This window comes from Anopheles maculipalpis, chromosome 3RL (genome assembly GCF_943734695.1).
Source record: "Anopheles maculipalpis chromosome 3RL, idAnoMacuDA_375_x, whole genome shotgun sequence".
NCBI classification, from domain to species: domain Eukaryota; kingdom Metazoa; phylum Arthropoda; class Insecta; order Diptera; family Culicidae; genus Anopheles; species Anopheles maculipalpis.
In genome coordinates, this window is record NC_064872.1 from 743,728 (window position 1) to 762,729 (window position 19,002).

Genomic DNA, 19,002 nt, shown 5'->3' on the forward strand with positions numbered 1-19,002 from the left:
TAAATAATACTCTTAGCGAAAAGTAGCTCAGCAAACGGGGCTCGGCCCTTAGCGGCAACGCGCTTGCTGTCGCAGCCACTCGTTTTCAATTTGTAAATGCCAGAGAATTTAGCAATAGTGCACAGGGGCCGATAACAGTAGTAGATAGTGAAGCATATACATAGGATAGGACATCTAGATTCGCTTTTGGGGGCCGCCACTTTCAAACGAATCACACAAGACTGCAAGCTTTAGGGCTGTATCCCATTTTAAGTAAGTGGCAATGTTTTAATTATTGTTTAACGAAGAGTAGTGAAAACGGCAAGCCCCATCAGTTTGTGGTTTTCGGCTGGTCGCCGCGAATGGTCTGTGCATTTATTACTCACATTGGGCTCGTGAATGTTTGCACGAGAAGCCGGAGTGACATTTTTTAAACATTTTTAATGTCTCGTTTTTTTATCCAAGCTGCCGCTATGTGTGGTTCCCGGGTACGAAAGCACTAACCGTGTGTTTGGGTGTTTTCGCTTGTACAGCCTGACAAGCATCAAACCGCGTCTACCGCGTCTTTGTAAACGTTAAAGACACCAAATTGTACTACGTGCGGCTCGTGGGCAGCATGGCGGCACGGTAATTTTATTGTAACTGTTGGAAGGGGAAACAAAATTTTAGGAAACACCCGGTTCAAAAACACCACCAACAAAGCCACAAACAAGCAACTGCGCAACTGCCATATGTTAGAGAATGGAAAGGTGGAACGGATGTAGCTGGTATGTTAGGAGCGTTAGAGGCGACAATGTTTATAATGCAAAAAATGTGTCTATAGGTGTATTTTAGGAGAAATAAAAATATGTTTTATATGAAAAATAATCAACCGGACTTGACTGACTGACTTAACGGTGGATGACTGGTATTCGTTGTTGTTTTGTTTTTATTTCCAGAATGCGTTGGCCGCTTCGTGTACCACCAAACGCAATCGTGTGGGATATAAAATAGACTAAAACAGTAACTGTATAAAACCAAAATGTGAACTAAGTGTTAGAAACAGGTGTCGATACTTCTACGTTTAAAATCACAGAATTAGGGAAGGATAGTTTCCGCTTGCCGTTAGCATCCTGCTCACACTGGTCGTCTGACGTGATGTCGTCATCCTTGTAGTACGCATCAATGTCGGAAATTTTCAGCTCGTTCCGGGACAGATGCTCCACCACTGCGGCAGCGTAACAATCGCCCAGCAGATTGTTAGTTGTTCGAATACGATCGCTGTGGATGTGGAAGAACAGAGCACACGTATCGTTAAGCAGACCGGAAATATCACATTTTCTCACTCTCGCAAAACCTACACAAACCAATCGATGGCAAATAGTAGCGTCGCATTGTTGATCGGAGCATCGATCGCCGATAGGGCGATCAGAAGGAGTACAAGCGCTGCGGAAGGAATACTGGCCGAGCTCATAGAGGCGGCAGTTGAGGTCAGCACGACAGTCACCACCTGTCCCACGTTCAGTGTCATGTTGCTCATCTGCGCGATAAAGATAGAGGCCACTGAAATGAACAGCGCTGTCCCATCCATGTTGATGTTGCAGCCGATCGGAAGCACAAAGCGTGTTATGCGCGAATCAATCTTCAACCGCTCGTTCATGCAGCGAAACGTCAACGGTAAGGCAGCGGCCGTGGAAGCTGTTGCGAAGCCCGTCAAGATAGGTTGCACCAGCCCAAGATAGAATCGGAACGGGTTTTTGCGAATAAACACAAAATAGATCGCTTGCAAGATGATCCACTGGTATAGGAACACTCCAAGCGCAATGGTGAAGATAAACCAGGCAAGCTGCGTCATCACGAAACCAATGTCATCAACACTCAGAATTTTGCCTGCAATCACACTGCTAATGCCAATCGGTGTGAGCCACATCACACCGGTCACCATCTTCATGATCACATCAAAGATGGCTGAGAAAAACTGCACCACCACGTACCCCTTGCGACCGATCGTTCCCAGCAGAGTGCCAAACACTAGACAGAAGAAAACAATCCCGAGGGAGTTGGTCCCCGACCGGTACTCCACAATACGTGTCCATTCCACATTCGATTCGGACCAGTCGACGAGATTAACGGAACTGGATGTTATTGGAGCAGATGTTTGGGACAGCTCGGTACTATTTGCCGCTAATCCGACCGTTTCCTTGGGAACGTAGACGGTGTGGGCTTGTTGTAGAGCTGCCTGGAAGATGTTGTCTGGGAAGATGTTCCTGTAATAATGGAAATATTGAAGGGTGAGTAAGGAAGTACTAAAATTTTCCTTCTTCTTTTTTGCTTACCGTCCAAGGTCCAGAACACTGTCCATAAGACTAACCGTTTTAGTTTTGCTAAGCGGTGTATCTCTCAATAAATCTGTTTGCACTGCATCGTCGGTGGTCGGGTTGCCTGGATGTATTATAAGCGCTAGTGAAGTTCCAAGGATTGCGTTCAACAGTGATGTGGTCAAAAAATACACAAATGTTCGGAGAGCAATTTTGCCATTCAGTTTCGCATTCAGACTGGAAGAACCACTAATTAGGCTCGCAATGACAAGTGGAAGAATCATTAGCTTTAGTACGCGCATAAACAGTTCTCCTGGGTAGGCGATAAGCATCAGCGAATCACTTGAAAGACCTAACGGTCGAAATGTAAATCCTGTAGGAGGAAGAGAGAGAGAAAGAGAAAGAGAGAGAGAGAGAGAGAGAGAGAGAGAGAGAGAGAGAGAGAGAAACAAACCACATAGTTATCAATTTAAATTACTCCATCATAGGATGTCATGCACAAGCAATTTGAAGACGACAGAATCTAAGCAACCAATAAATAAGACTTGAAATTATTAAACGTTTTCATTCTGATCAGACACGTTTTGTAGCCGCTCTGTGAAGGATCCCATTGGAGTCTATCGAAACCTGTACACGTAGCCAGTTTTCATAAAACCACGGTCATAATGCTGTCCATCTTTGCCAGAAGGTGTTTGGGAACAGTTGGACGCAGTGTCATTCCTAAGGCTTGCCAATTTTCTACACAAATCGGTGAAAACCGAGCTGAGGTAAGAGGGCGTTCTGTACTGATTTGCCGTTGTAGTTTAAAATCTGTCGCTATATTACCACCAATCGCAGAAAGGACTTGTTCTTGGACTCTATGAACAAGAAATTGATACTGAAGAACCGCGCCTCTCACCTACCGCCATCCATTTTGATGCGAAAACCGATGGACAACTTTTGAACCTCATCAAAGAGTAAGTCGTTGTATCCCATGTCTCCTTGGATGGACCACCGAATTCTCAATTTTTTTCTCGTTTACATAAACAGATGCAACCTTAAGGGCAAGCTGGGGAGTGTGAAGGTGTTCAACAATTTGGACCCTGAAATCGGATCGATTGCCATCGTTGGACTGGGCATCGAGGGAGCCGGGTTCAACGAACTCGAAATCATTGATGAGGGTATGGAAAATGTGCGCATTGCTGCCGGCGTAGGCGCGAAGATGTTGGCCAACGAAGGCTGCACACAGATATACGTCGATCCAATGGACTATCCGGAACAGGCTGCGGAGGGAAGTGGTCTCGCAACATGGCGCTATCAGGCCAACAAAACAAAGAAGGACCGTAAGCCCATTCCGAAGCTAGATCTGTACGATTCGACCGAAGTCGACGCTTGGACTCGGGGACTTTTTAAAGCGGATGCACAAAATTTGGCCCGCAGTTTATCGGACGGTCCTGGTAACCAGATCACGCCGACGTCATTCGCTCAGGCAGCTGTCGATGCTCTTTGCCCATGCGGAGTCAATATCGAGGTACGCAACAAAGACTGGGCCGAAGCGAAAAGCATGTCCTGTTTTCTGTCTGTAGCCAAGAGCTCCTGTGAGCCGCCAATTTTTCTCGAAATCAGCTACTGCGGAGACGATAAATCGGGTCGTCCGATTATGCTCGCAGGGAAAGGCATGACATTCAACAGCGGAGGATTATGCTTGAAGGATCCGGAAGATATGGCCAAGTATCGGGCCAGTATGGCCGGTGCTGCCACAGTCGTTGCCACAATACGTGCAGCTGCCGCACTCTCGCTTCCGGTGAATCTGGTTGGGCTAATTCCATTGTGTGAGAATATGCCTTCGGGAATGGCATTCAAGCCGGGCGATGTCATCACGGCCATGAATGGTAAGACAGTAGCCGTCCACGACACGAACAATGCCGGACGGTTGATGTTGGCGGATGCGTTTATCTACGGACAAACCACCTTCAAGCCGAAAATTGTTGTCGATGTGGCCACACTCTCGGACGGTATTATCCATGCACTAGGAGGCGCTGCGAGCGGCGTCTTTTCCAACTCTGACTTTTTGTGGTCTCAGATACAGAAAGCCGGTGCCCTCAGCGGCGACCGTGTTTGGCGTATGCCGTTGTGGCAATACTATACTCATAAAGTCACTGGTAAGTTTGGACTTTAGCGACATTAAGAAGATGGCCAGATGAAAACGTCGTAACACCTCTTTCTCTTCCGTTTTTGTTTTTCTTCCAGATTACAGCAACGTGGACATCAGCAATGCTGGCCGCGGCAAGGGAAGTGCCTGTTTAGGTGCGGCTTTTTTGAAAGAGTTTGTACCATGTGTGGACTGGGTACACATGGACATAACGGGTGTTGGAATGCTCAAGAGAGGTGCCGGTATTCCGTATCTCGAAAATGATCGAATGACTGGGCGTCCAACGCGAACATTGATTCAATTCCTTTACCAAATGGCCTGTCCCGAGCAACAGAAGCAGGGTCTCATCGAGCAAAAGAAAACATAAAAAACGGGAAAATCTTATGACCCGCGATTCGAGAGTAGAATATTTTTGACATTTCATCAAATTAAAATGCTAGCATAAATTCGACTTCTTCATCCCGCCTGGCGTAAACCTCATTGAATAAAACGGTCTTCTATTACTCAATGCTTTATTTTATGATTGTAAGTACTCACCTATGATTACTCCCAGCAGGACTCCACTCAGTGTGATGAGTATAAGTTTATTGTCCCCCAACACTCGTCTCCAATTTGAACGATGATCGCCCATTTTCAGCAGCTTATCTTCTCGACTCAAGTGGCCCGCTTCTTGTTTCAAAAAGCTCTGCTGACTTTGTGCCATCTCGTGCACCAAACACATCCGAGGAGGGCGTTTTTAGCGGCTAAAACAAAAGGTATAACGTTTGAGTAAGCACTCTTTTACACCAGTAGCAGACACGTGATCTTTATCGTTGTTCACAGAAACCGGGTGCAATATCTTGCATCAGCCAGAGTGCATCGAGTCGTTGCCTTTTTGTTAGCAGCTATTGCGTAACCCATTTGCATCTCGACAAAGTCCTTAACGAATTGAATTAATCAAAGCGACTGTCCATTTTACTATATCCAGCAGACGCTCAATTGATGCCGTCCGTCAGCGGCACGCCATCGGTCAAGAATCGGCTATCGTAGGGTTCGTCTTGTTAGATAGGCCCTCAGATACCAACGCATCCCAAGGTCAGCAATCAAGCTAGGAACGATTTATTTATTCCTTCCATTGCGCTTATGTAAATTGTACTATTGCTTTTGTCTACGCCTCCTGCAAATCACCCAGTAGTCGTTTTGAAACTGCCGAGTGTTAGTAATGCTCGGTGCATCATCATGCATCGTGGCATCGTGATGCTTCGAAGGGTGGTTCGCGTTTCGATTCGATATCGATTTTCTTTTTGCGTATTAGCTCTTCTTTTTATAATTGATGGGACGAGTCGTCCCGTGGATGCCTGTATCCTGTGCGATGCACCGCAATGTGTGCGATTGTGTGCGATTACAACAAGTAAGAGGCGCTAATAACCTCCACTCTTGCAGTCAATGCTCTCTCTGTCTCTCTCTATCTCTCTCTCTGTCTCTCTCTCCCCGCCTCTCTCTAAACGCTAAGTGCATTGCGAAGCTATGAATAGGGAAGGTTGTCGCGTGTGCAACCAATACCAATTAATCGTTTGCTTGTCATCAATACCGTACTTGAAAAACTACGGTACGGTACTACTACCGTGGCTGAAGTATTTTCCTTATTTGGAAATTTGCAGCGAAATAGGAAAATCCAGCATGGATACGGTAGACCTTTATTATACAACAGGAAAAAATTATGAATACGAGAATTTAGTTTCAAAATTACCCTTTTTGTAAATAAGCAAATGTGAAGTTTAGAAAAAAAAAGTTGAACGAACCACTTGAACCATAATATCCACGTGGCTGGCTTGAGTTGCACAAAATAGGATTGTTTATTTTTTACGATCAATTTAGAACATTTTTGCTAGTTGAAGCAACACCAATCACATAATCTTCCATCAACCATTCACGCGGAGACATGCGTCCGGAAGTCGTAACAATTTAAATCAATTTTCAAGTACTCCTTTATGTCACACACCATGCGCCTCCATTCACATCGCAAAGCGTGATGATTGATGATGCGGAATGTCTATAATCTTCCGTTTTACTGATAAAGTCGATCGTTAACCCAGAGGAACCCGGGTCTATTTGCTTTATCTCCCTGAAACAAATGTTTTCCTGAAACAAATGTTTTCGGTTCAAGGGTACTGGAAATCTTTAGGGTGTCCCACCTGCTTTGCACCGTTCCCCAATTAGTCACTTCCCGCACGGCACCACAAACGGGGTCGACGCTGTCCTCGAATCAGGGTAACGTTTCGTTGTTTACGCCACTACAACAACTGCACTGCGAACCGCGGCGACATTCGCAATCGCCTTTGATAATCCTTTTAGTGTGAAGACTGACCGACAACAACCAACAACAACGGCAACAACCCTGTGCCATTACAGGCCGCGTCAAACTGGTAGCACGGTGCACTTTGAACGTGGAGCCCGAACAGTTTCAGTTGTTTCGGAACTACGTGCGCCACTACGTCCAACCCTGCCCGGATGCAACGGCAAATTGAACTAAAAGAAAGCCAACCCGAACGATCGGACCCCTGTTTAGTATTTACGAGCGCACATGCCTCGGCTTGCGTGCACGTGAAAGAAAATGTAACGACCGGCAAAGGCAACAAAAGCAAAAGCATGCAATGCCAGCAGACGAAACGAATGAGAGATGTGTCTATTAATACGACAGATGAATTTTTTTTCGTTTTATTTTGCAATTAGTTTTTAATGGACCAGCATCCAGCCGCAATTAATAAACATCGAAACACGATGTAACATATTTACATAATGTGTTTTAATGTATTATTTTGTTGTAGAAGTATAAGCAGTATTTTATTCGATTTTTTGTCAACTGTATGGCGCCACCATTGCAACGGACGACCTAATATCGACTTGCTTCAACATACAACATTCCTATTGCAAGGAATTAAAAATTAAAGCAATAGCAAATTCTACTATTCATAAATATTGCAGATTGTCCCGCTATTTGCAGAATCGTTGTAAACAAATTGTGTTTACGCCAACCGCCTGCTGATTATAAAGCAACATGTCAGGGTAGGCTATGTCGGAAAAAGTGTCGGAAAGGCCGTCGGAAAGTCGGAAAATACGTGAGACAGAAGTGAGAAGACAGTGATAAGGGCCAAAACAGTGATTGATTGATTCCTCCTTTTTAGTGGAAAATGCGTAATAAAAGACGACAAATTTTTTGGTGATTAATTGATAATAATGATAATCGTGATAAATCGGAAAATATTAGCTTGTAATACTAATGTATGCGCCTTACTTCGAGTTTACGAATAAATTGAATACTATCCACCGGGGATAACCACGATCGCTAGTGTAGAGTAGTTAGCTTTAGCATTCCAGGCCTTCAGCAGTTAGCAGCAGGCATCATCACACCAAACTTAGGGCTCTGAGCATGCTCTTCTATTTCAAAAAAGGTAGTTACAGATTCTTCTCATATTCATTATATTTTTTATTTATTTCGTAATGACCGTATTCCGTACGGTCGTTTTCCTAAAAATATATATATTTCACTAGTAAAAATTATTCATGTCCCATTTCAATAGGGGCGAGACAGAGAAGTAAAATTGTGAATTGTGAGCGATAGAGAGAAAACTTTTCGTCAACCTTTTAGAGAAAATCAGGAACAAACAGTAACGAAATGCACTAACGTATATACACTTACCTGGCATTCATCACATCGGAGCTCTTCATAGTCGTCGAACTCTTCACCCTCCCGAGGAAGTTCTTTGTGTTCTTGGAGGTTTTCGCCCTCAAGACGAAGCTCTGCGTACTTTTTAAGCACTTCGCACTAAAGAGATACACTTTGAGCACTCGGCACCCTTCGCACTCTTCACCTCACAACAGCGCGAAATAGAACTCCGCTGGCGTAAACTGGATTTTTGGAGCACTTCTTCACTAGCACCAATACGATCGAGGACAAGGTATTTGCCACACTGGATTCTCATAGCACTATCACAGCTTCATCACAGGACAGCCTCTGGCGGTATGCAGCAAAGAATCCAAGCTGCAGGGCGACCGGCTCGAGATAAGAGTGCTGTGGAAACGCCAGAAAACCTGCCCTTTGCCATGTACCGAGGCAGCATCATTGAAACGGTTCGGGAACGGAAAAATCCGTTAAATGTTTCTTCGGTTGATAATGCACAAGGAATATCAACGGACCTGGACGATCTGCTGATGAATCGTAACGTAGTTCGAGGTGTTCCGTCAGGCCGCAAGCATCAATGAAGAAAACCACTCAGCAGTGTGCCCGTTTGTTTACCACTCAACGGAGTTCCGAAGGGCCGAGTGACCGTGTTACTAAAGGCCAAGTGTGAAGCAGCACAGGAGATAGTTCGTTCCACTAGCCGCATTTTTAAGCGACGTAAAACCAAAACAAGCCTCATTAAATATCGTCGAAAAATTACTTAACCGCGCGACGAAAGATTAGTAAACAAACTGAACGCGTGCGATAAGTGACAGCGACAGCAAATAGAGTGAGACATAACTACCGGCTAACTCACTTTGGGGGCAAATGAAAACATTGTCCTCCTTCTTTTCATTCAATAAAAACCGATTAATTGGTTGGTTAAAAAAGCCGTAATTATTCGCGCCTTTGTAAAACAATTTTTCAAAAATACGATAGGTTTCAATTAATTCCTTCAACATTTTTTCCCATTGTTTTGCGCAGCTTCATTTTTTGTTAGCAGAGGGCGCTGCATTCATGCATTTGCACAAAGCTTGACAACACTGTCAGAACTGTCACAACACAACATACCAAAAGCAATGCAAAAAAGAAATGAATTTTCTCCTGGTGCCCAGTTGCTACTCGTGAACATTATGAAAAAGTAAATCGTGCATACCCCTCCCGGATGCGTTCGTTCGAGCAAACTTGAACAGCTTCATTCTATTGGTTGCGCCGTGCAATACGCGATGGAAGGCGACATGTTGGCGATATATAATTTCAACGAAAACGAGATGCCCGACGTAAGTGTACGCGTACATTCCAGCACCCCCGTTCTCTTCGCACACACACAATCGGTCGGTCTATCGATCGATTGCGTCGCTTCCATGGTTGTGTGTTGAGGAAAGCAGGCAGGCAGAGCACAGCCCATCCTAGAAAAATCCGTGTCCGTGCCGTGAAAACGAAAAAAAAAGCAAACACAACTGGTGCCTTCTTTCTTGCCAACACGAACGCAAATGGAAGCCAGTGAGCTTATTATTAGTAGGTGTTGAGAATATTGCTGCTGTCGTGTGCATAATTCTGTTTTTTTTTGGACAATAATTTTCTACTACCCCATTTCCACTAGTTTGATGTAAGTGACCCGCAATCCAAGCAGCAACGCACATTCTTTACCCTTCTCTCCCGACAAATGCCAACGCGGGATGGATTGTCGCCCATCAAACACACACTGCTGAACAAAAACAGAAACAACTGATTGGTCTGTGGGCAAACTAAATGGCTTTATGGCTTACTTATGAGCTCGCAACTACCCGGTAACACTTGTGAGTGTTACTCCGTGGTTCGATGCAGGATGTGACCACAGAAACCAGAAAAGGATGAAGGAAGAAAGGACAACGTGCCCGCTTGCTACGATACGTCCGATTTCTCTTTTTCCTGTTGTTTCTTTTTTCTCTTGACAATCAGTTCATTCGTTCATCCATCCCCCGTTCACGATCATTTCCACCTCTTCCTTCATGGTAGTGTGAAATTCGGAAGTACTCGAATCTCGGTACGATAGTTTCCCTGTTTTTTTTTTTTAATTGTGCCAGACACTCCCAAAACCCCTTATGTGCGCACTAGGCACTCAAGAACTTCATTGTAGCACCTTTCTATCATTTCGTTAGTCATGCCACAACATACACACCTCGTTCAATATTTCTTTCGCAGGGGAACAATGCATTAGAATTTCCCGATCTAGATTTCGTTTACGCGGACGCAGATACTCATGTGAACGAGATTGCCGAGCTGTACAGCTATACCGAACAAGCGGAATTTCAGCACAATGTTAAGGTAAGTAGAAGTATCTGTCGATTCTTCAAAGCATGTCTAATGAATCCTCCTTTTTTTTTTTCTTTTCTTCCATTCCATTCAGGCATTCGAAGACCAGATGGAACTGTACAAACTGCCACCCAGCTGGCAGAAACTGTCGGAAAGCGAACAGAATAGCGTCATATTAAAGCTACTCGATCAGCTCGACATGTCGAAAAAGAGTCAGCGTATGAAGTCAGCCCGCTGCATACTGTACCTAGCCCAGGGTTGCTGGGTGGAGGTACAATCCGACCAGGAGCAACAGATGTGGGCACGCAAGAATGTTATGCTGCTGTACTCAGCCGGTGTGTTTGGTGCATTTGTGGAACTGTTGAATTTGGAAATTGAGTAAGTATCAGGGAAACTGGTGGTAGCGATGCACAAGTTTATCACTAACTAATGTGGGTTTCAATTTATAGCAATTCTTCCACTGCCAATCTAGCATTGCGCAAAATAGCAGTATCGCTTGCCGATTCGATCGATCTGCGTGTCATTCTGTCTGTGCTGTACATTATTACCGAGGTGATGCGAGCGGAAAAGGAGAGCAAAAATCAAGAATACGCTCAGCTGGTTTCGAACTTCGTTACCGAAATAAGTAAGGCTCGCGCTCTAGAGGCGCTGCAAAATAAAGGCTAAACACGATGCGAGAGGTTACAAAGAATCATCACTTGACTCGATGGCTTTGGATTGCCATGGCTATGCTAGCCCTTTAAGATGAAATCGCATCGTGTAGTACACGGTTGCAGATGTATTTATCTTTCCTCTTCTCTATTTCCATCAGCTTATCCCATCGGCGATGAATTGTTGTCCGTAAAACTGCTCGGGATGGTCACACACTTCTGCTCCGGCATGGCGCCACATTTTCCAATGAAAAAGGTATTACTGTTACTGTGGAAAATATCTCTCGTGTCCTTGGGAGGCATGGATACGCTCAAAAATCTTAAAGGTAAGCGGTACGCCACATTCTATGCGATTTCCCCACAGCCAAAGCTAATGGTGTTACACTCTTTGCAGATAAGTATCGGAGTGCGGCCGGCCTTTCCCAGAATCGCGAGGACACGCTAGAGGTATCAAAGGTGATGCGTGCCAGTTCGCCACCTATTACAGCACCATCGAATGATGACAATCAGAACGCGAAGCGTAGCCGACCATCCCGAAGAGTATGTACGAACCCTAGTCAAACGCAAGAGGTAGTGAAGCTTTCTTGAGTCTCATCTTAATTTCTTTTTTCTTCCTTCCTCTATACTTCCCCGGAGTATATATATATATATATATATATATATATATATATATATATATATATATATATATATATATATATATATATATATATATTAATTTTTCGTTACCTCATTTTGTAACTTATTCTTTGCCCGGCCCCCCCCCCCCCCCCCTTTTTATGTACCCACTACTTTTGATACTTATTTTACTAATTTTCTCTTTAACTTACAACTTACTCTGCCTCCCCAAAACCCGTATTTTTTTACTTCAAATTCTTTACACTCTTTTTGCTCTAATATTTTATCTGTCTCACGCTGTCTCCTTTGGCAAATATCAAACTGTCTTTAGTGAACCTTTCATCGTCGAAAGCATTTATATTTATACCCTTTTTGTTTTCTTTATAATTCATTTTTTGTTTTTTACTTGCAATTGTTACCTCTTCTCACTGTGACTGCTGTTATTATGTTAATGCCAAACTGTCTTTCAACATTCTCTTCCCAGTACCAATGCTGCTAGTTTTCTTGAAAACATATTTGCCATCTCTTTACTTCTCTTCTTTTGAGTTCAGTAAAAAAAAATTTCTTCTTAGCTCTTTTTCCTCTTCAACAATAATCTTTTAACTGTACTGCTGCCGAAACCCGTTTTTCTCTCACTGTCATTCTCTATATCTTTCTTACTTTTTCTCTATATTTGCTATAAACTGCTAAAAAAAAACTCAGCCTAATGTTTGGCCGCCAATTTTTGTATTCTCTACAGCGATGAATATAATTTATTTGTTTGACTTTTTGCAAGATATACAAGCTTCGGAAGATCTCTCGAAAGACACTCAGTACTCAAAATGTCCCCAGTGCGATCACAGAATAACAGAATGTATTAAGATCAAACAGAACACACTCGCTGCGTGTCGCGACCGACCGATAGAAATTTCAAAATGATTCATTTCCGTGTAGAGAGCGCAATGCTGGTGGGCGTTCCTTCCGGGTGAAAGCAAAGAGAAGCAACCTACCAAAAGATACTTTACTGTGTAAAGGATCGGTAGGATCGGTCGATTTGTCGACACCACCGACGCGGCACAATTATCCACCCAAAAACAACAACAAAAAACGATACTATAAGATAAGGTATCGATTACCATTTCGTATTCAGTTCTATATTCTACTTTTGTTTTGTTTTCTCTCTTTTTCATTTGTTAAGTTGTGTCTTTCTCTTTCCAAGAACTCAGGAGAGCTAAATGCTACCACTTCGCCGCCACATATCGTAATCACTGTAATCGAAATGTGTCCTACAAGAATGTAACAAAAAAACGAACATTCCTAGCACACACACCACTCACAACCACACTTACGAACATAATAACGTCATACACTTACACACACACACATCATTGTTGTTATCGATCGTTATTAATCCGCCGCTCCCACCCAAGCGCCCGCTCGTCCCACAGACCCTCTCGTCGATCGAGAGTATCGCCATGTGTTTGGTTTTAATTCTTGTCCTATGCGTTGTGTTGTGTGTTGTGTACTTGTTGTGCTGTAGAGAATGAATGTTACATCTAGCGATCGTTTGCAATCTCGGGCAAAATTAGAACTGTTTTTTTTTTTGTAGCTGCTAACGTATGCACTAAAGAATCGGTTTTCATTCTAAATACGAACCAAGAAGAAACACATTTTTCTTGAGTATAAAACTTACTTGAACTTACTTACTTAAACTTGAGTATAAAGCTCTAAGGCAAATATGCTACTCGAGGTGGACTTTTGGTTGGTTCAGAATTACAAAAGCCGATGGATAAATTCAACAATCGGGTTGAGACACACAACCATCGTATGAAAATGCTAAATATAATTATTATGTTTTAATGCATACGTTACTGCCTGGCCTTTTGGTATGCCCCAATAGAACTACGCTATTATTACCGTTTATCAATCGCCTGAAATTCCTTCCTTCTGCCGCTAGTAGAATCAACAGCAGTGTGCTTGTTTTGCGAACATATTCTCTTTACAAACAACACGTGTAAATAGAATGTGTTGCAAGCTTACCTTACTTAGCTTACACTCCTTTCACACGTTCGGAATAGCTTTTTAATCAAATGTGCAGTTGCGTCGTGCACCACCATACCATGCTGCTGGTTGTTGTAGTTAGTGGATGTTCGTTCGAGTTATTCGGTTCGCTTTTTATTTTGTCTTATCAACTTTGGTCAGACTTCATACGTTAGTTCAGTTTGTAGATATCCATACTGTACTAATGAAATCGTCTATCGATCATTGCTTGTTGCATTTGAGTTTGAATCCATCACATTCTTTTATTTTTTAACGCCATTGATCATTCAAAACTTCATCCCAATAAACGGATTTTTCATTATTATTTTCTCTAAATAAAAAAGTCCATTAAATACATGGGATGTTCGTTGACCTAAACCCCCATTGCTGCCCTATTTGATCTAAGCAAATGTAATGTTAGTTGAATGACTAGAAAACCTAAACCATCCCCAAAATGTTCAGTATGTTTTATCACTTACCTACTTCATCTTCATGCACTAGATAGCGCCAGAATCTGTGTGACTTCCCTGCCAATCTGCGTTTTCCACCAACATTTACTCACTCAACCACACACCCACACGCACACACGTATATACACGTTGATCATGATCACCCTCTTTGTTAGATTTACCATTGAGCATAGAGAACGATAGAGAAAAAACAAACAAACAAAAACATCCATTGTCACTAGTCACCTTTAGTCCATGTATCTAATTGCGTTCCCATCCAGTTCCGATGGTGGTCCGCACCGGTCAATCGTTCTAATCCACTTTCCCTCTTTGCATTTCGCGGCACGACTTCTTGATCCACCATGGTTCGACACAGAGCTTGATCAAGCAAAGCTCTCTGGATGAGCAGGAACAGTTGGGACTGGAGATGGAAACGGCGGCTACGGAGAACGAGGAAGATATCTCCGTGTACTTTCGTCAGTACGAGGACCCCATAAACGGTGGTGCCAATCCGGCAGCTGGTGAGGAAGGGGCAACCGCACCACCGGCTGTCACTGCTGGTGAAGCTGGTGAGACAAAGGAAGGGGGCGAATGTTCCCCGCCACCGGCAGAACCTGTGGAAGAACCACCGCCAGAGATTACCAACCGTTTGCCCTGGGCACCGAAGATCCGGCGCAAGGATATTGACATATTTCTCAACAATTCGCGCAGTAAATTCATCGGATATACGCTGAAGGATGATCATGAAACGATTGCCGGACTTCCGCAGCCGATACAGGAAGGATTCAAAACGTTGACAAAGGTACCGCCTGGGTAATTGCCACTGCCTTCGCAGCATTCATCATGTTTAACACGTCCCCTCTCCCTACTTCATTGCAGCACATGTACGTAAGTCTGGCGGACGTGCAGATACGCCGGGAGGAAGAAATTAATCGCAATCCGCTTTCGACATCGGAAGGTGAAATTCCGCTAACTCCAACCGAAATACTGTACCAGGCCCTGCTGCCCAACTTGTCGCAGTACATGATTTCGCTGCTAAAGATCCTGCTAGCGGCCGCCCCGACCTCGAAAGCCAAAACCGAAAGCATCAACATTATGGCCGACGTACTTCCGGAAGATATGCCGTGAGTGGTGCTTTCCTCCTTTACTCTCCCTTTACATCCTCACTTACCTCAGAGTTTTCCCAAATTCACAGCATGACGGTACTACAGTCCTCGAAGCTGGGAATCGACGTGAGCCGACACAAGGAAATCACCGTTAAGGCCGTATCCGCCATCTTGCTGCTCTATCTGAAACATTTCAAAATCAATCACATCTACCAGTTCGAGTTCATTTCGCAGCATCTCGTGTTTGCCAACTGCATTCCGCTGGTGCTCAAGTTCTTCAACCAGGACATTATGGGGTACGTTGGTACGAACAACGGTATCCCGATCATCGACTTTCCCTCGTGCGTGATCGGCGAACAGCCCGAGCTGACGTCCGAATCTATGCTGGTCGGTGATTCGGCCACCTACTCGTGGCGCAACGTGTTTTCCTGCATCAATTTGCTGCGCATACTCAACAAGCTGACTAAGTGGAAGCACTCGCGCATCATGATGCTGGTCGTGTTTAAGTCGGCGCCGATTCTGAAGCGCACACTCAAGGTGCGCCACGCGCTCATGCAGCTGTACGTGCTGAAGCTGCTCAAAATGCAAACCAAGTACCTGGGCCGTCAGTGGCGCAAGTCAAACATGAAGACGATCAGTGCAATCTACGCGAAGGTGCGCCATCGCTTGAACGACGATTGGGCGTTCGGGAACGATTTGGATGCGAGGCCCTGGGATTTCCAGGCAGACGAATGTGCCCTAAAGAGTGGCGTTGATCGATTCAACAATCGGCGGTATTTGCAAGTGAACAATGGCATACTGGCCGGTATCGAGGGGCTCGATTATGACGATTCAATCGAAGGGATCGGTGGAATCGGAGCTGGTATCGGTGTGACGGCCATTGTCGGTGGTGCTGGTGGTGGAGGCGAAGGGCTGAATGGTGGTGGTGGTGGCGGTGCCGGTGGATCACTGGGCGGATGTGTTAATGGAGGTGCTGGTGGCGTTGGTGGAGCGGGCGTAGCGTCCGGACTGGGAGCATCGGAACGCGGGAACGCATGCTACGGAGGGCTGGCGCGCAAACCGGAAGAGATCGAACTGAGCGAAGAGTTCAAGCAGAACTACGAGTTGTGGTTGCAGCAGGAGGTCTACAACAACAACATCGACTGGGACGCACTGCTTGCCGTGGACGATTTTTCCTAGAGCACGAGCCAGTGCCACCACTTTGTGTCCTCCGGTTTCGGAACGGATTAATGTATATCCTCTCTCCCGTTGATACGTTGGATAGGAATAAAACTATTTACTCTTTAGTGCACACAACACGAGGACACATTTAACTGTACAGAATGTATCATGTTTCTCTTTATTGACTCTCTCTCTCTCTCTCTCTTTTATCATCTTCGAATGGCGGTAGTGTTCCGCGCATCCTTCACCGCAATTTATATAGCACTTCTCTGCAGCGTGTTTGATTTAGTTTTCGGGTATGCACAGTTTCGGGTGGCTAGGATTTTTTTTTTGCGGGAATAAACTTTGATGTGTTTGTTGGGTGTCTGAGTGTTCGTGAATTGGCGTCGTTCCACGTAAAAAGAGCCCAGGCCCAGGGTTGCATGCTGTGTCGTTACAAACGTACGGCCACCAAATTGATGAAAAACAGCTAGAGACAGCTACCCTGGAAATGTCGCCCCTAAAAACCAGTCGTGCTTTGTCGCGATCCTTTCTACAAATTGCAACATTTGTTACTTTCTAAAAGTTGTTTTCTCCATCCTCTCTCTCGATCTCTCTGCTGCGTTTAATGTAGGTGAAAAAATGTGAGGATTTCTTTTTAGTTTCATGTGTTTATGTCCGTGTATTTGTAAGTATTTTTTTTTTTTCTAGTTAATACTACTAGCACCGGTGGGGCCCCGTGTACTATATTTGTTGCCAATAGAAGAATGTTTGTTAACTCGGAGCGTGGTTTTCAAATGTGTAAAGACGGTGGCATTCTGCTGTTCGCGCTTGTTTCCTTATGGTGGTAGTCTGGGTCTATTTATTTGGATTTAATTCAAAACGGGAGCTCACTCTGCGTGTAGAAGCAGGAGCATTAGATCAATTGCACAGCTGGTTGCCACCATTCAAAACGGCTGCTAGAAAGAAAGAATCTCATTTTCGGGCCTCTACGACTGTTTGACAAAACCTACATCTAGCAGTAAGCCTATGTATACGCGCAGCCATAACCTACAAGGTTATATGAGCGTCAAAAAAATTAAGAAGAGAAGAATTGCAGCAAAGGGATATATTGAATGAGCCAGCATTCTCTGGTAAATCGCACAATCAATCTCCCTACAGCAATTGATACAAAATGGGTGTGTCACATGTTAAAAACAACGAATAGAATAGAATAGCACGACATTTTTTGATAGAATTTTTCCATTTTGTTTTCCCTGTTTCTTTTGTTTTACATACTTTTTGTTCTTCTCTGTTTGTTGCACATTTCGAATCTTAACTAATATATTTCCTCATAGTATGCAGCTCATGTATTGTAGCCAATGCACACACATACACACACATTTAAAAAAACTATAACGCTTTTTGAAGTTTTTGCACAAGTTTTTTCTCCAGTAAGTTTAGCCGTTTTTTACAATTTTCCTCATAATGAATCGGTTGATCAAAGGTTTGTTACATTAATTTTATCTAATATTCGCTTAGCTTTCACCACGATCGTCCCCTGTATCGAACAGTTCGATGGGGTGTGGTTATTTACTTTTGCTTTTCTCTATATTTTGACTTTCTTTTCCCGGGTATGCTTTGGAATCGAAATTTGAAAGCAGCGCTGGAGCAGAAGATGAAAACAGGTGCATATAGACACCAAGTGGGAAGTAAAAGAACACATGTAAAAGAGCTGAATTAGAAATGCAACCGTTTTTTTACACTACAAGAAAAGTGAACCCGGGTTGAAGACTCAGGCGATCGTAGGAAGGAAAAATTTGCGCACAAAAAGGGGAAGATAATTTTAATCCCTTTTTCCTTCTCTCTCTCTCTCTCTCTCTCTCTCTCTCTCTCTCTCTCTTTCCCTCTCTCTGTGTCTCTCTCTCTTTATCCTTCTTGTCGGCTTTGCTCGGAAAATCGTGATGTTTTTTCGCTTCGTTCTGTTTTTTTGTTGTTTTTGTTCGTCAATTGTTGAATTAATTGTTGGTTCTTCTTGAGGTGTAAGTGCTTTTCTTACGAGTCTGTTTATCCTTTAGGATACAAGGTTTACGATAGGTGATCGCTTTGCGTTGGAGAGCTATAGTGTGTGTGTGTGTATGTGTGATACATTTGTTGATCGTTTGTTGCTATTGCTGGAAAGGGGCGGCTCGTTGCTAGTAGTATAGAGTGAATATTAATATTACTAGTTTATATTATCATTTCACCGCGTAGTAGACTCAAATAAAATGTATCTGCTTTCTACAATCCCCAATTAAACTAAACCCCGACGGGTCTGCAGAACTTAACCCATTCCATTCCGCCGTTTTGAACAATCAAATCTATTCCTTCCCTCCGTCCGTCTGTGCGGTGCCGCAATGCATAATTTATGATCAATCCTCCTTCATACTAATATTTACGTACCACTAACTGCTTTTCCCTCGCATTCAATGTGAGTTTTGTTCGTTTTTGCGGATGTTTTTTTTTATCCTTTTTGTTTTCTACAATTTTTGTTATTTTTTTTTGTTTTGCTAATGTTTGCTATTTTTCTTGTTATGTGTGGCATGTGTACGTGTATGTGTGTTTGTGTGTGTGTGTGTTTTTTTTTCCTTTAAATATAA

The 19,002-nt window shown here is 43.7% G+C and overlaps 4 protein-coding genes across 5 annotated transcripts in view; 2 read left to right on the forward strand and 2 right to left on the reverse strand.

Moving 5' to 3' along the window:
• LOC126564211 (A-kinase anchor protein 10, mitochondrial) overlaps positions 1–19,002 on the reverse strand; it is a 131,647-nt gene that overhangs the window by 85,289 nt on the left and 27,356 nt on the right. The gene's annotated exons all lie outside the window — the stretch shown is intronic.
• Positions 1,008–6,595, reverse strand: LOC126564439 (excitatory amino acid transporter). Its single transcript, XM_050221488.1, has 5 exons — positions 6,582–6,595; positions 4,945–5,150; positions 2,295–2,649; positions 1,320–2,225; positions 1,008–1,239 (listed from the first exon to the last, which is right to left on the reverse strand). The coding sequence occupies exons 2-5, from the start codon at positions 5,126–5,128 to the stop codon at positions 1,008–1,010; spliced, it is 1,677 nt and encodes a 558-aa protein (XP_050077445.1). The 5' UTR covers positions 5,129–5,150; positions 6,582–6,595.
• On the forward strand, positions 2,902–4,774 carry LOC126561230 (cytosol aminopeptidase-like). The gene is made up of 4 exons (XM_050217176.1): positions 2,902–3,043; positions 3,114–3,232; positions 3,306–4,417; positions 4,506–4,774. The coding sequence occupies exons 1-4, from the start codon at positions 2,942–2,944 to the stop codon at positions 4,772–4,774; spliced, it is 1,602 nt and encodes a 533-aa protein (XP_050073133.1). The 5' UTR covers positions 2,902–2,941.
• Positions 9,334–16,423, forward strand: LOC126564052 (striatin-interacting protein 1 homolog). Of its 2 annotated transcripts, none has more exons than XM_050220960.1 (9): positions 9,334–9,393; positions 10,292–10,414; positions 10,497–10,780; positions 10,852–11,027; positions 11,214–11,378; positions 11,447–11,622; positions 14,515–14,940; positions 15,018–15,262; positions 15,334–16,423. In XM_050220960.1, the coding sequence occupies exons 1-9, from the start codon at positions 9,334–9,336 to the stop codon at positions 16,421–16,423; spliced, it is 2,745 nt and encodes a 914-aa protein (XP_050076917.1). The 2 variants fall into 2 exon arrangements, with proteins under 2 accessions (XP_050076917.1, XP_050076918.1); XM_050220961.1 differs by having other exon boundaries at positions 9,334–9,387.